The sequence below is a fragment of the Polyodon spathula genome, chromosome 45, assembly GCF_017654505.1.
Source record: "Polyodon spathula isolate WHYD16114869_AA chromosome 45, ASM1765450v1, whole genome shotgun sequence".
In the NCBI taxonomy this organism is placed as follows: Eukaryota; Metazoa; Chordata; class Actinopteri; order Acipenseriformes; family Polyodontidae; genus Polyodon; species Polyodon spathula.
This window is the reverse complement of record NC_054578.1, coordinates 1,019,782-1,033,459: the sequence shown is the minus strand read 5'-3', so window position 1 is coordinate 1,033,459 and position 13,678 is coordinate 1,019,782. Positions and strand designations below refer to the sequence as shown.

The 13,678-nt window shown below is 50.9% G+C and overlaps 1 protein-coding gene across 1 annotated transcript; it reads left to right on the top strand.

Moving 5' to 3' along the window:
- Window positions 1-3,296: 3,296 nt before the first annotated feature.
- LOC121305866 (sodium-dependent neutral amino acid transporter B(0)AT2-like) lies at window positions 3,297-9,916 on the top strand. Its single transcript, XM_041237520.1, has 9 exons — window positions 3,297-3,356; window positions 4,109-4,178; window positions 4,341-4,516; window positions 5,529-5,764; window positions 6,506-6,689; window positions 7,064-7,265; window positions 7,998-8,157; window positions 8,438-8,600; window positions 8,888-9,916. Exons 1-9 carry the CDS (start codon window positions 3,297-3,299, stop codon window positions 9,353-9,355), a joined length of 1,719 nt encoding a protein of 572 aa, XP_041093454.1. The 3' UTR covers window positions 9,356-9,916.
- Window positions 9,917-13,678: the final 3,762 nt, after the last annotated feature.

Here is a 13,678-nt window from a genome sequence, read left to right as displayed (position 1 = left end):
TAAGTATCGTTATTATTATTATTGTTATTCTATCGTTCTCATCGTTATTGCAGAGGGGTGCTCCGCACAGGCAGAGCCCAGCAGCGACCCGCACTCTCAGGTAAGAGCCCGGTTTGTGTTGCTTTGCAATACGAGACAGGGGTGCGTGTGGCAGATTAGGGATTGCAGCTCCTCGGAAACCGGCAGCGCTGTGGTATTCTGCAGTAAAATGACAGCGCGGTGCAGTAAAGCGCAGAGAGGGTGAGAGGGGAAGGGTGAATCGAAACTGCGGTGACTTTGAAAGTAAGCTGTGAGTCGAGTCACGTGTGTGTGAGAGAGAGAGACAGAGTATAAGGGCTCCTAACTGAAGACACAGCGTCACCAGTCGTTAGGTAGGTTTGCTCCTGAGCGCTGTGGTTCCTCTATGCTTTACCAGACCTCTCTGTGCTTTACAATGCTTCCCTGTGCTTTACCAGACCTGCTCTGCTTCCCTGTGCTTGCTTTACAATGCTTCCCTGTGCTTTACCAGACCTCTCTGTGCTTTACAATGCTTCCCTATGCTTTACCAGACCTCTCTGTGCTTTACAATGCTTCCCTGTGCTTTACCAGACCTCTCTGTGCTTTACAATGCTTCCCTATGCTTTACCAGACCTCTCTGTGCTTTACAATGCTTCCCTGTGCTTTACCAGACCTCTCTGTGCTTTACAATGCTTCCCTGTGCTTTACCAGACCTCTCTGTGCTTTACAATGCTTCCCTGTGCTTTACCAGACCTCTCTGTGCTTTACAATGCTTCCCTGTGCTTTACCAGACCTCTCTGTGCTTTACAATGCTTCCCTATGCTTTACCAGACCTCTCTGCTTTACAATGCTTCCCTGTGCTTTATACATGCTTCCCTGTGCTTTACCAGACCTCTCTGTGCTTTACAATGCTTCCCTATGCTTTACCAGACCTCTCTGTGCTTTACAATGCTTCCCTATGCTTTACCAGACCTCTCTGTGCTTTACAATGCTTCCCTGTGCTTTACCAGACCTCTCTGTGCTTTACAATGCTTCCCTATGCTTTACCAGACCTCTCTGTGCTTTACAATGCTTCCCTGTGCTTTACCAGACCTCTCTGTGCTTTACAATGCTTCCCTATGCTTTACCAGACCTCTCTGTGCTTTACAATGCTTCCCTGTGCTTTACCAGACCTCTCTGTGCTTTTACAATGCTTCCCTATGCTTTACCAGACCTCTCTGTGCTTTACAATGCTTCCCTATGCTTTACCAGACCTCTCTGTGCTTTACAATGCTTCCCTATGCTTTACCAGACCTCTCTGTGCTTTACAATGCTTCCCTGTGCTTTAGCGGAGCTCGGACGGGCGCTGCTCTAGATAGGTGTGAGAATGTGACGGACAGACTGACAGACAGACAGACTCTGTAGGGAGATGTTAGTAGAGGTTGAGAGGAGGGGGGTGTGTTCAGATCGCAGCGTTGTGATTGGCTGTTGCTAGGCAGCGGCTGGCAGCCTCTGTGTGTGTGAATCAGATTCTAGCATGGGAACTTCTCCAAGAATCTCCGACTGGACAGGATTGTGTGTGTGAGTGTGTGTGTGTGTGTGTGTGTTAGTGTGTGTGTGTGTGTGTTAGCGTGTGTGTGTGGTTGTGTGTGTGTGTGTGTGGGGTCTGAATTTTTTCGATATTCGCTGTTTTGCCTCAGTAAAGTACCAGTCGTTTCAGTTTGTAAAGTACACAGCGTTTCAGTTTGTAGATTAGATTAACACCAAAGTCAATCTAAAGGACATATTGTTGACATTTTCTTCTCTCTCTCTCTCTTCTCTCTCTCTCTCTCTCTCTCTCTCTCTCTCTCTCTCTCTCTCTCTCTCTCTCTCTCTCCCCTGTCAGCCTCCCCTCTCTCATGGAGAAACCCCCTCTTGATGAATGACGTTTGGAAGACGTGGACGGGCTCCTGTCCCCCCCCCAATACCCCCCCACGTTGCCCCCCCTGCCCGGCAGACTTAACAGAGCCGGTTTTGGGCTCAGAAAAGCCCCCTCAAGAAATATCCTGGCGTCAGTTCGCTTCTCGTGGAACATGAAAAGAATAGCGACAGTCTTAGCTTGACATCAGAACTGCATGTGAGTAGAGAGAGAGAGAGAGAGAGAGAGAGAGAGGAGAGAGAGAAGAGAGATGAGATGAGAGGAGGGAGAGATAATGAGAGAGATGGGAGATAACGGATACAGATAGATAGGATGAGAGGAGAATAGACAAGACCAATAAGCGAGAAGAAGGAGGGGAGAGAGAGAGAGAGAGGAAAGAGAAAGAGAGAGGGGAGAGAGAGGAGAGAGAAAGAGAGAAAAGGAGAAAGAGAGATAAGGAGATAGAGAGAGAGGAAAGAAAATACTAGGAAAGGAATTTTAAACAAGGAGAGAAAAAACAAGAAAAGGACCTGGTACGCTGGGAGATTCTTCTTCCTGAGCTGAACCGAGACCGAGGACAACAACGACAACAACAATAATAAGAGAAATAAAGAGAAGCCAGAGACGAAGCGAGACGAGCGAGACGAACTGTAGCTCTAGGGTATTCTCGACGCTAGAGTGATGAGAGACTCTCGGAGACGAAGTGAGTCTCATGTCGCATCTGTACCCCTTCCACACCGCCTGTCACCCCTTGGTGCTCGCTCTCTCGCTCCTGCTTCCTCTCGATCTCTCCTCTCCTCAAGTGCGTGTCTTCTTCTCTTCTCTTCGCTATTTTCTTTTCTTTTCGCCTGACTCTATGATCCTGATGCATTTCCCGCGTGTTCACACACCGCTTGTTTAGGGGGAGTGAGAGTATCGTCAATATGTTGGCACAAGGGACATTAGTCATCAGCTTTCACTGGAAGCTATCGGAGCTCTGGAAACACATCCACCCCCGACTCACTGGAATCGGATATGCCAGCAAGTGAACATTGGTGAGCAGCTTTCAGAGGACTCTATGAAGCTGTATCAGGAGATTCTAGATAGAGAGGAGAGAGGAGAATATGAGAAAGAGAGAACAGAGAAAGAGCAGAAATCACTAGACTCTAAGAAGCTGAATCAGAGCCTAGATGCGAGATAGAGTGTATGATAGAACGTATAGATGATCGAGAGCGTAGATGGTGTGCACAGTGATTTGCAGAATCAGCAGAGAGAGAGGATTAGAGATTTTGTAGTAGAATAGCTTGGTGTGGGTATGGCGCCGAGAGGTGGAGAGTCGGCATTCCATCGCTACCAACGATCAAGGACTTCGTTAGGCAACTCAGAGCAAAGTAGAAAATACGTCTGACTCGGAGTGGACTGTAGGACAACAAAAGTAGGCGAGATGATATACGAGGTTCCGACTCATCGTGAACTTTCCTTCTCCACACTATTGACGAAAATGGTACTAGATCTCTAATCAATCAAAAAATCGAACAAAGCGCCTCCTTTGCTCTTCTGTTCTGATTCTGTTGAAGTAAGGCTCCCGTCCTTTGGTGGACATTGTCAACCTGTTTCAGAACACGCATCAGTTTTCCCAAGATCAGAGCTCAGACAAGAACTCTCTGGAATCTTGCGTAAACAGTGCATGCTTGCCAAACCTTACACTACAAGCGCTGTTGATTAAAGGATGTGTTATTCATACTTCGCGCAAAACTACTCTAATCCCTCCCTTAACGAGGTTGGCTGCATATAGTACAGCCCTCCATCCGGGGCCTCTCTCGTGTCAGACCCTCGCTGGTGCTTGGTTCCTCCGTCCCTTATTTCATAGTGGCGTTCTGTCTGATCTCTCGTCGGCCGCGCGCCTCCGTCTCGCTTCACATTTCTCTAAAGCGCCTCTCCTTCCTCTCTCTTCCTCATCTCTCTCTCTCTCGTCATGCTCTCAGCTCTCTCTCTCTCTGTGCGCTCCGCGACCGTGCGTGGTCCCGCTACACCTCAGTCTCCTCTCCTCTCTCGTTCTCCGCTGGGTGTCCTCTAGCTGGGCATCCTCTCTCGCCCTTTCTCCTCTCCTCTCTCTCTCTCGCCATCTCCTAGGAACTCTAGGAAGGCTGAGAGGAGGATCAGCCAAATTACAAAATATAATAGGGGGTTTTCTTCGTCGCAATTCATCTACTAACAAGCTGTGTATCAAGCGCCTTGAGGTCTTTCTCTATCTAGGAGCTTTCTTCCAGTACCCCCCTGCAGATGTGGGATGTGTTTTGCCTGGCCCACAACCAGAGCACTGCAGGTGAGCAGGGGGAGAGGGAATCACAATGGGAACTACAGCTCCCAGCATGCCTCTGCGCCGGCAGTGACGGGAGGGATGATAGGCCTGGCCATGCTGTTGATGCTGAATCTCTCTGTCTCTCTCCTCTCTCCTCTCTCTCTCCTCTCTCTTTCTCTTTCTCAGTTCTCGAGTGTTCTCTCTCTTCTCCCACGACGTATTTTTGGTATCGTAAGGCTCTTGACATCACAGACTCCATCGAGGACCCCGTGACCTTTAACCCCATGATGACAGGGTGTCTGCTGGCTGCCTGGACCATAGTGTGCCTGGCCATGATCAAGGGGATCCAGTCTTCAGGGAAGGTGTGTGTGTGTGTCAGTGCGTGCGTGTGTGCGTGTGTATGTGTCTGTCTATCGATGTGTGTGTGTGTGTCATGCTGTGCGTGTTTGCGTGTACTACTCACGCCTCCTCTCTCTCTCTCTCTCTTCTCTCCTTTCTGTCTATCGATGGTGTGTGTGTGGATCTCTCTCCCTGAAGATCTCCTCTCTCCTCTCTCTTTCTCTCTCCCCTCTCTCTCTCTCTCTCTCTCTCTCTGTCCTCTCTCTCTCTCTCCTCTCTCTCCTCTCTCTCTCTCTCTCTCCTCTCCTCTCCTCTCCTCTCCTCTCTCTCTCCTCTCTCCTCTCTCTCTCCTCTCCTCTCTCTCTCTCCTTCCTCTCCTCTCTCTCTCTCTCTCTCTCTCTCTCTCTCTCTCTCCTCTCTCTCTCTCTCTCTCTCTCTCTCTCTCCTCTCTCTCTCCTCTCTCTCTCTCTCTCTCCTCCCTCTCTCTCTCTCTCTCCTCCTCTCTCTCCTCTCTCTCTCTCTCTCTCTCCTCTCTCTCTCTCAGGTGATGTATTTTTCCTCTCTCTTCCCCTACATCGTGCTCCTCTGTTTTCTCATCAGAGGGTTGATGTTGGAAGGAGCCGCTGACGGAATCGAATACATGTTCTACCGGAGCATGTTCTTCCTCGAGTCGACCCTATTATTATTATTATTATTATTATTATTATTATTATTATTATTGATTCTTGATTGTTGATTCTTGATTGTTGATTGTTGATTGTTGATTGTTGATTGTTGATTCTTGATTGTTGATTGTTGATTCTTGATTGTTGATCGTTGATTCTTGATTGTTGATCGTTGATTCTTGATCAGTGATTCTTGATTGTTGATTCTTGATTGTTGATCGTTGATTCTTGATTGTTGATCGTTGATCGTTGATTCTTGATCAGTGATTCTTGATTGTTGATTCTTGATTGTTGATCGTTGATCGTTGATTCTTGATCAGTGATTGTTGATTGTTGATTGTTGATTGCCAGTGGATCCTCTCAGTTACAGATCTGGCTCGACGTGCAGGTGTGGCGCCAGGCTCTCACGCAGGTCTTCTTCGCTCTGGGACTCGGGTTCGGGAGCCTCATCGCGTACTCCAGCTACAACCCGCGCGGGAACAACTGCCACCGCGACGCCATCCTCGTCTCCAGCGTCAACTTCCTCACCTCGCTGCTGGCATCGCTCGTTGTGTTCGCTGTGCTGGGGTTCCGCGCCCACGCCCTCGCCCAGAACTGCGTGCAGCGGTGAGGCACAGAGAGGCACAGCAAGGCACAGAGAGGAACAGAAAGGCACAGAGAGGAACAGAAAGGCACAGAGAGGCACAGAGAGGAACAGAAAGGCACAGAGAGGAACAGAAAGGCACAGAGAGGAACAGAAAGGCACAGAGAGGAACAGAGAGGCACAGAGAGGAACAAAGGCACAGAGAGGAACAGAGAGGCACAGAGAGGAACAGCGAGGCACAGAGAGGAACAGAGAGGCACAGAGAGGAACAGCGAGGCACAGAGAGGAACAGAGAGGCACAGAGAGGCACAGAGAGGCACAGCGAGGAACAGCGAGGCACAGAGAGGAACACAGAGAGGCACAGAGAGGAACAGAGAGGCACAGAGAGGAACAGCGAGGCACAGAGAGGGGCACAGAGAGGCACAGCGAGGCACAGAGAGGAACACAGAGAGGAACAGAGAGGCACAGCGAGGCACAGAGAGGAACAGAGAGGCACAGAGAGGCACAGCGAGGCACAGCGAGGAACACAGCGAGTCAGGGGCGGTCTTGTCGGCTCTAGAGGGCTGTAGGGGCGCACAGGGGGCTGGGGCAGCGATAGAGTCACAGTGGGGTCAGTTTAATCAAAAGATAACTTGTAAATGACCCTCATCCCTCCCTCTCTCCCTTCCTCCCTCTCTCCCTACCCTCCCTACACTCCCTACCCCTCTTCCTCCCTCTCCCTCCCTCTCTTCCTCACTCCCTCTCTCTCCCTTCTTCTCTCTCAGGAACGTGCTACAGTTGTCCCAGTTGCTGTTGAATGGCTCATTGTCCCAGGAGCTGGCTCCCCAGTTCAATGTCACTGGAGGAGAGGTGTCAGTGAGCCAGTACAGGCACTGGTTTGAGCAGCAGGGGGCGCTGCTGCAGGCAGGGTTGCTGGAGCCCTGCGACCTGCAGGAGGAGATGAGCAAGGTGAGTCCCTCTCTCTCTCCTCTCTTCATCCCTGTCTCTCTCTCCTCTCTCCCTCTCTCCTTTCTCCTCTCCTCTCTCCTCTCTCCTCCTCTCTCCCCTCCTCCTCCTCTCTCTCCTTTCTCTCCTCTCTCCTCTCTCTCCCCTCTCCTCTCTCTCCTTTCTCTCGTCTCTCCTCTCCTCTCTTCCTCTCTCTCTCTCCTTCTCTCTCCTCTCTCCCCTCTCTCTCCCCTCTCTCCTCTCTCCTCTCTCTCTTCCCTCTCTCCTCCCTCTCCTCTCTCTCTCCTCTCTCTCTCTCCCCTCTCTCCTCTCTCTCTCTCTCTCTCTCCTCTCCTCTCTCTCTTCTCCTCATCCCTCTCTCCTCTCCTCCCTCTCAGGGTGTGGAAGGCACCGGTCTCGCGTTCATTACCTTCACTGAGGCGATGGCTCTCTTCCCAGCCTCTCCGTTCTGGTCCTTCCTGTTTTTCCTGATGCTGTTGAATCTGGGATTGAGCACGATGTTCGGAACGATGCAGGGAATCCTCACCCCGCTGATCGACCACTTCTCTGCTCTGAGGAAGAGACGCAGCCTCTTCACAGGTGAGGAGGAGGGGGGGTCTCTGTGTGGGGGGGTGTGTGTGGGGTGCTGTGTGCTCTGTGCTCCGGTGGTTATTTTGTCTCTGTGTTTGATGATTCCTGTGTGTGTTGTTGCAGTGTGTTCCTGTGTGCTGGGGGTCCTGTTAGGGATGGCGTTTGTTCTTCGCTCCGGTGGTTATTTTGTCTCTGTGTTTGATGATTCCTGTGTGTGTTGTTGCAGTGTGTTCCTGTGTGCTGGGGGTCCTGTTAGGGGTGGCGTTTGTTCTTCGCTCCGGTGGTTATTTTGTCTCTGTGTTTGATGATTCCTGTGTGTGTTGTTGCAGTGTGTTCCTGTGTGCTGGGGGTCCTGTTAGGGATGGCGTTTGTTCTTCGCTCCGGTGGTTATTTTGTCTCTGTGTTTGATGATTCCTGTGTGTGTTGTTGCAGTGTGTTCCTGTGTGCTGGGGGTCCTGTTAGGGATGGCGTTTGTTCTTCGCTCCGGTGGTTATTTTGTCTCTGTGTTTGATGATTCCTGTGTGTGTTGTTGCAGTGTGTTCCTGTGTGCCGGGGGTCCTGTTAGGGATGGCGTTTGTTCTTCGCTCCGGTAGTTATTTTGTCTCTGTGTTTGATGATTCCTGTGTGTGTTGTTGCAGTGTGTTCCTGTGTGCTGGGGGTCCTGTTAGGGATGGCGTTTGTTCTTCGCTCCGGTGGTTATTTTGTCTCTGTGTTTGATGATTCCTGTGTGTGTTGTTGCAGTGTGTTCCTGTGTGCTGGGGTTCCTGTTAGGGATGACGTTTGTTCTTCGCTCCGGTAGTTATTTTGTCTCGATGTTTGATGATTACTCTGCGACCCTGCCTCTGGTCATCGTCGTTCTGTTTGAGACAGTCGGGGTGTGCTGGGTCTACGGGACAGAGCGGTGAGCAAAACTATCCAGAAATAAAAAATATTTTAGATAGTATTAAATTATATAAATAACAATACTTAATACGATATAATTATAATATAAACATCATCATACCTCTCTCCTCTCCTCTCCCCTCTCTCTCCTCTTTCCTCCTCTCCTCTCTCTCTCTCCTCTCTCCTCTCTCTCTCTCCTCTCTCTCTCTCTCTCTCTCCTCTCTCCTCTCTCTCTCCTCTCTCTCTCTCCTCTCCTCTCTCTCTCTCCTCTCTCCTCTCTCCTCTCTCTCCTCTCTCAGGTTTATGAATGATATTGAAGGCATGCTTGGTTGGAGACCCCCTATTCTCTATAAGTTTCTCTGGCAGTTTGTTTGTGTCGCTTCGCTGGTGGTGCTTCTGCTGGCCAGCCTGATCCAGATGTGTGTGCATTCTCCGACCTACCGGGCCTGGGACCAGGAGAAGGTACCGCTGCACCCCGACACACTGCACCCCGACACACTGCACCCTGACACACTGCACCCCACTGCACCCCAACACACTGCACCCTGAACACACTGCACCCCAACACACTGCACCCTGAACACACTGCACCCCAACACACTGCACCCTGAACACACTGCACCCTGAACACATACCCTGCACCCCTAAAAACACACACACTGCACCCTATCCCTCTAGGAGAAAGTAACCCCAACCCCCTGCAATCTCTCCTCTCTCTCTCTCTCTCCTCTCCTCTCTCCTCTCTCCAGGCTGTGGAGGTGTCCCGGGACTATCCTGGCTGGGGTTTAGGAATGCTGGTTGGCCTCATCCTGCTGGCCAGTCTCCCGATCCCGGTCCTGTTTCTCCAGGAGTTGATCCGCGAGAGAGGGGACCCCGAGCAGCCAGCCTCCCTGAGGTGCCCGCCCCCCGAAACACACAGCAACAGCGGTCCGGAGCCCCACGTAGCCCAGCTATTGGAGCAAAGCCGTCGGGGGGCCGGTGCCCGGCACAATGACTTCCTCTCATTGGAGGAGGAGGAGGAGTACAGGCTCCTCCCACGGGAAGAGGAGGGGCTTGAGGAGTACAGGCTCCTCCCACGGGAAGAGGAGGGGCTTGAGGAGTACAGGCTCCTCCCACGGGAAGAGGAGGGGCTTGTAGAGTACAGGCTCCTCCCACAGGAAGAGGAGGGCCTTGAGGTGGAAGGGAGCTTTCAGAGGACGGCCACTACAGGATTATAGACACACCCAGAGAGGGGGAAAAAAAGGGAAATGTGTTTATTTGCCAATAATATATTTCTATATATATATTTTTGTATTTATAAATCTCCTTGACGCTGAAAGAACTACAAACATGGAGCCTGGCAGCTTGGGTTTTCTGTCCGTGCCACCATATTGATTGTAGTTTTTATTACAGCTGTTGTGCTGTGTTGGGTTTGTAGCCAACTGGACATTCAAACAGTAAGAACTACAAACATGGTGGCCAGATATATAAGGGCTTCTGTTAGTGCCGCCATGTTTGTAGTTTCTAACTGCCTTGGACTGTTGTTTAGCTCAGCAGGACTACAAACTTGGCATCCGTCTGCTGTGTTTTCAGTGGGTGCAGCCATCTTGAGTGTAGTTTATTATTGTATTTACTAAACTCTGCCCTCTAGTAGATTAGAGTCCAGAAGAGACTGAGAGAGAAAGTCAAGTTAGCAGAGAAACATTTCAACGCCTTCGTCATCCAGAACTGCACTGGATCAGAAACTCCAAACCAGAAGAGACTGAGAGAGAAAGTCAAGTTAGCAGAGAAACGTTTTAATGCCTTCGTCACCCAGAACTGCACTGGATCAGAAACTCCAAACCAGAAGAGACTGAGAGAGAAAGTCAAGTTAGCAGAGAAACGTTTTAATGCCTTCGTCACCCAGAACTGCACTGGATCAGAAACTCCAAACCAGAAGAGACTGAGAGAGAAAGTCAAGTTAGCAGAGAAACGTTTTAATGCCTTCGTCACCCAGAACTGCACTGTGTGTCTTTTCTGTGTGATTTTGAATTATTGAATCGTCTCTCTAATTGCACGCCCAGTACATTAGAATAATTATGAATGATAGATTCTTATTTTTAAATCTTCTAATACTTTTTTACAATAATTCTGTTGCTGGGAGCTGTAGCCCTATAGCCAGGGCTGCCCTGATTCACTGTGTCTCAATGCTTTCTTTACAGGATGTAATAGAGGTGATACGAGACGAGCAGCACAAAGAACTACAGCTCCCAGCATCCCTCGCCATGGCCCGCGGGTGCAGAGGCATGCTGGGAGCTGTAGTCCTATAGCCAGGGCTGCCCTGATTCACTGTGTCTCGATGCTTTCTTTACAGGATGTAATAGAGGTGATACGAGACGAGCAGCACAAAGAACTACAGCTCCCAGCATCCCTCGCCATGGCCGCGGGTGCAGAGGCATGCTGGGAGCTGTAGTCCTATAGCCAGGGGCTGCCCTGATTCACTGTGTCTCGATGCTTTCTTTACAGGATGTAATAGAGGTGATACGAGACGAGCAGCACAAAGAACTACAGCTCCCAGCATCCCTCGCCATGGCCCGCGGGTGCAGAGGCATGCTGGGAGCTGTAGTCCTATAGCCAGGGGCTGCCCTGATTCACTGTGTCTCAATGCTTTCTTTACAGGATGTAATAGAGGTGATACGAGACGAGCAGCACAAAGAACTACAGCTCCCAGCATCCCTCGCCATGGCCCGCGGGTGCAGAGGCATGCTGGGAGCTGTAGTCCTATAGCCAGGGGCTGCCCTGATTCACTGTGTCTCGATGCTTTCTTTACAGGATGTAATAGAGGTGATACGAGACGAGCAGCACAAAGAACTACAGCTCCCAGCATCCCTCGCCATGTCCCTCGCCGGGACCGCAGGGTGCAGAGGCACAGCCAGCCCTGACTTCACTGTGTCTCGATGCTTTTCTTTACAGGGATGTAATAGGTGATTAACGAGTACGACAGCATCACAAAGAACCTACAGCTCCCGCATCCCTCGCCATGGCCCCGCGGGTGGCAGAGGCATGCTGGGAGCTGTAGTCCTATAGCCAGGGCTGCCCTGATTCACTGTGTCTCGATGCTTTTCTTTACAGGTGTACTAGAGAGTGATACAGACTAGCAGCCGTAATAGAGGTCTGTATCGAGACCTGCAGTGTAAAGAACTACAGCTCCCAGCATGCCTCGCCATGGCCCGCGGGGGCAGAGGCGTGCTGGGAGCTGTAGTCCTATAGCCAGGTGCTGCCCTGATTCACTGTGTCTCGATGCTTTCTTTACAGGATGTAATAGAGGTGATACGAGACCAGCAGCACAAAGAACTACAGCTCCCAGCATCCCTCGCCATTGCCGCGGGTGCAGAGGCATGCTGGGAGCTGTAGTCCTATAGCCAGGGGCTGCCCTGATTCACTGTGTCTCGATGCTTTCTTTACAGGATGTAATAGAGGTGATACGAGACGAGCAGCACAAAGAACTACAGCTCCCAGCATCCCTCGCCATGGCCCGCGGGAGCAGAGGCATGCTGGGAGCTGTAGTCCTATAGCCAGGTGCTGCCCTGATTCACTGTGTCTCGATGCTTTCTTTACAGGATGTAATAGAGCTGATACGAGACGAGCAGCACAAAGAACTACAGCTCCCAGCATCCCTCGCCATGCTTTCCCGCGGGTGCAGAGGCATGCTGGGAGCTGTAGTCCTATAGCCAGGGCTGCCCTGATTCACTGTGTCTCGAGGAGGTGATACGAGACGAGCAGCACAAAGAACTACAGCTCCCAGCATGCCTCGCCATGGCCGCGGGTGCAGAGGCGTGCTGGGAGCTGTAGTCCTATAGCCAGGTGCTGCCCTGATTCACTGTGTCTCGATGCTTTCTTTACAGGATGTAATAGAGGTGATACGAGACGAGCAGCACAAAGAACTACAGCTCCCAGCACCCTCGCCATTGCCGCGGGTGCCATGCTGGGAGCTGTAGTCCTTATAAATCGGTCCACTGTGTCTCGAGCTACGAATCATAATGTAATACAGTGATAATAGACTAGCAGCACAAAACGAGCTCGTCGTCATCCCTTGACCGCCCGGTAGGTGCGTCCATGCTGCCCCCTGTACCCTCACCCTGACCCTGATTCACGTTTCTCAATGCTTTGTCCCACGAGGTACTAGAGGTTGACCCAGAGTTACACAAGAAATGTCCTAGCACATTATGGGCGCCAGTATGCTCTGCTTCGTCGTGTTTCTTGATGTCGAGGGTCGTAGGGAGCGGTACCCGGCGCCACGGTCTCCGTACTACCCCCTCGACATCAAGTTATCGGTCCCGAAACTAAGTCTGTTTGAGTTACGCTCAGAAATGTCCTACACTGGGTCTATCTCCACTTGCCGCTCTCGTGTGTACTTGATTTCACACAGGGTAAACAGCTCCCAGCAGCCCTCGCCACGTCCACTGGGTGCAGAGGCATGCTGGGAGCTGTAGTCCTATAGCCAGGGGCTGCCCTGATTCACTGTGTCTCGATGCTTTCTTTACAGGATGTAATAGAGGTGATACGAGACGAGCAGCACAAAGAACTACAGCTCCCAGCATCCCCCACCACTGCCGCAGGAGCAGAGGCATGCTGGGAGCCGTAGTCCATTCCAGGTTTTCCCTGGGTGCAGAGGCGTGCTGGGAGCTGTAGTCCTATAGCCAGGGCTGCCCTGAGTGATACGAGACGAGCAGCACAAAGAACTACAGCTCCCAGCATCCCCCACCACTGCCGCAGGAGCAGAGGCATGCTGGGAGCTGTAGTCCTATAGCCAGGGGCTGCCCTGATTCACTGTGACTCGCAGTCAAGAACATAAAGAACTACAGCTCCCAGCATGCTGGGAGCTGTAGTCTATAGCCATGGCCCCGCGGGTGCAGAGGCATGCTGGGAGCTGTAGTCCTATAGCCAGGGGCTGTCCCAATTCACAATACCTACAGCAGAGCAGCTGGAGCTGAACTCAACAGTCAAAGCAACACGGACTCAAACCATTACAAAAAAACTCTGTTTGAGAAGCTGCAATAAATATAGGAGACATTAGTGGCCCTTAAATGAATTACGAGTGGTGCTGTAATACAGCATTTGGCCACTTGGCCACTAGAGGGATCTCAGTGTTTCCACTCCTGGCTCAGTTAGAACATAAGAAAGTTTACAAACGAGAGGAGGCCATTCAGCCTATCTTGCTCGTTTGGTTGTTAGTAGCTTATTGATCCCAGAATCTCATCAAGCAGCTTCTTGAAGGATCCCAGGGTGTCGTTTCAACAGCATTACTGGGGAGCTGATTCCAGACCCTCACGATTCTCTGTGTAAAAAAAGTGCCTCCTATTTTCTGTTCTGAATGCCCCTTTGTCTAAACTCCATTTGTGACCCCTGGTCCTTGTGTCTTTTTTCAGGCTGAGAAAGTCCCTTGGGTCGACACTGTCAATACCTTTTAGAATTTTGAATGCTTGAATTAGGTCGCCACGTAGTCTTCTTTGTTCAAGACTGAACAGATTCAATTCTTTTAGCCTGTCTGCATATGACATGCCTTTTAAACCCGAAATAAT

Coding starts and splice junctions, on each gene's coding strand:
- LOC121305866 (XM_041237520.1), top strand. CDS start 3,297: ATGATATACGAGGTTCCGACTCATCGTGAACTTTCCTTCTCCACACTA. Junction 4,517..5,528: donor GGATCCAGTCTTCAGGGAAG/GTGTGTGTGTGT, acceptor TCTCAGTTACAG/ATCTGGCTCGACGTGCAGGT. Junction 8,158..8,437: donor TGGGTCTACGGGACAGAGCG/GTGAGCAAAACT, acceptor CTCCTCTCTCAG/GTTTATGAATGATATTGAAG.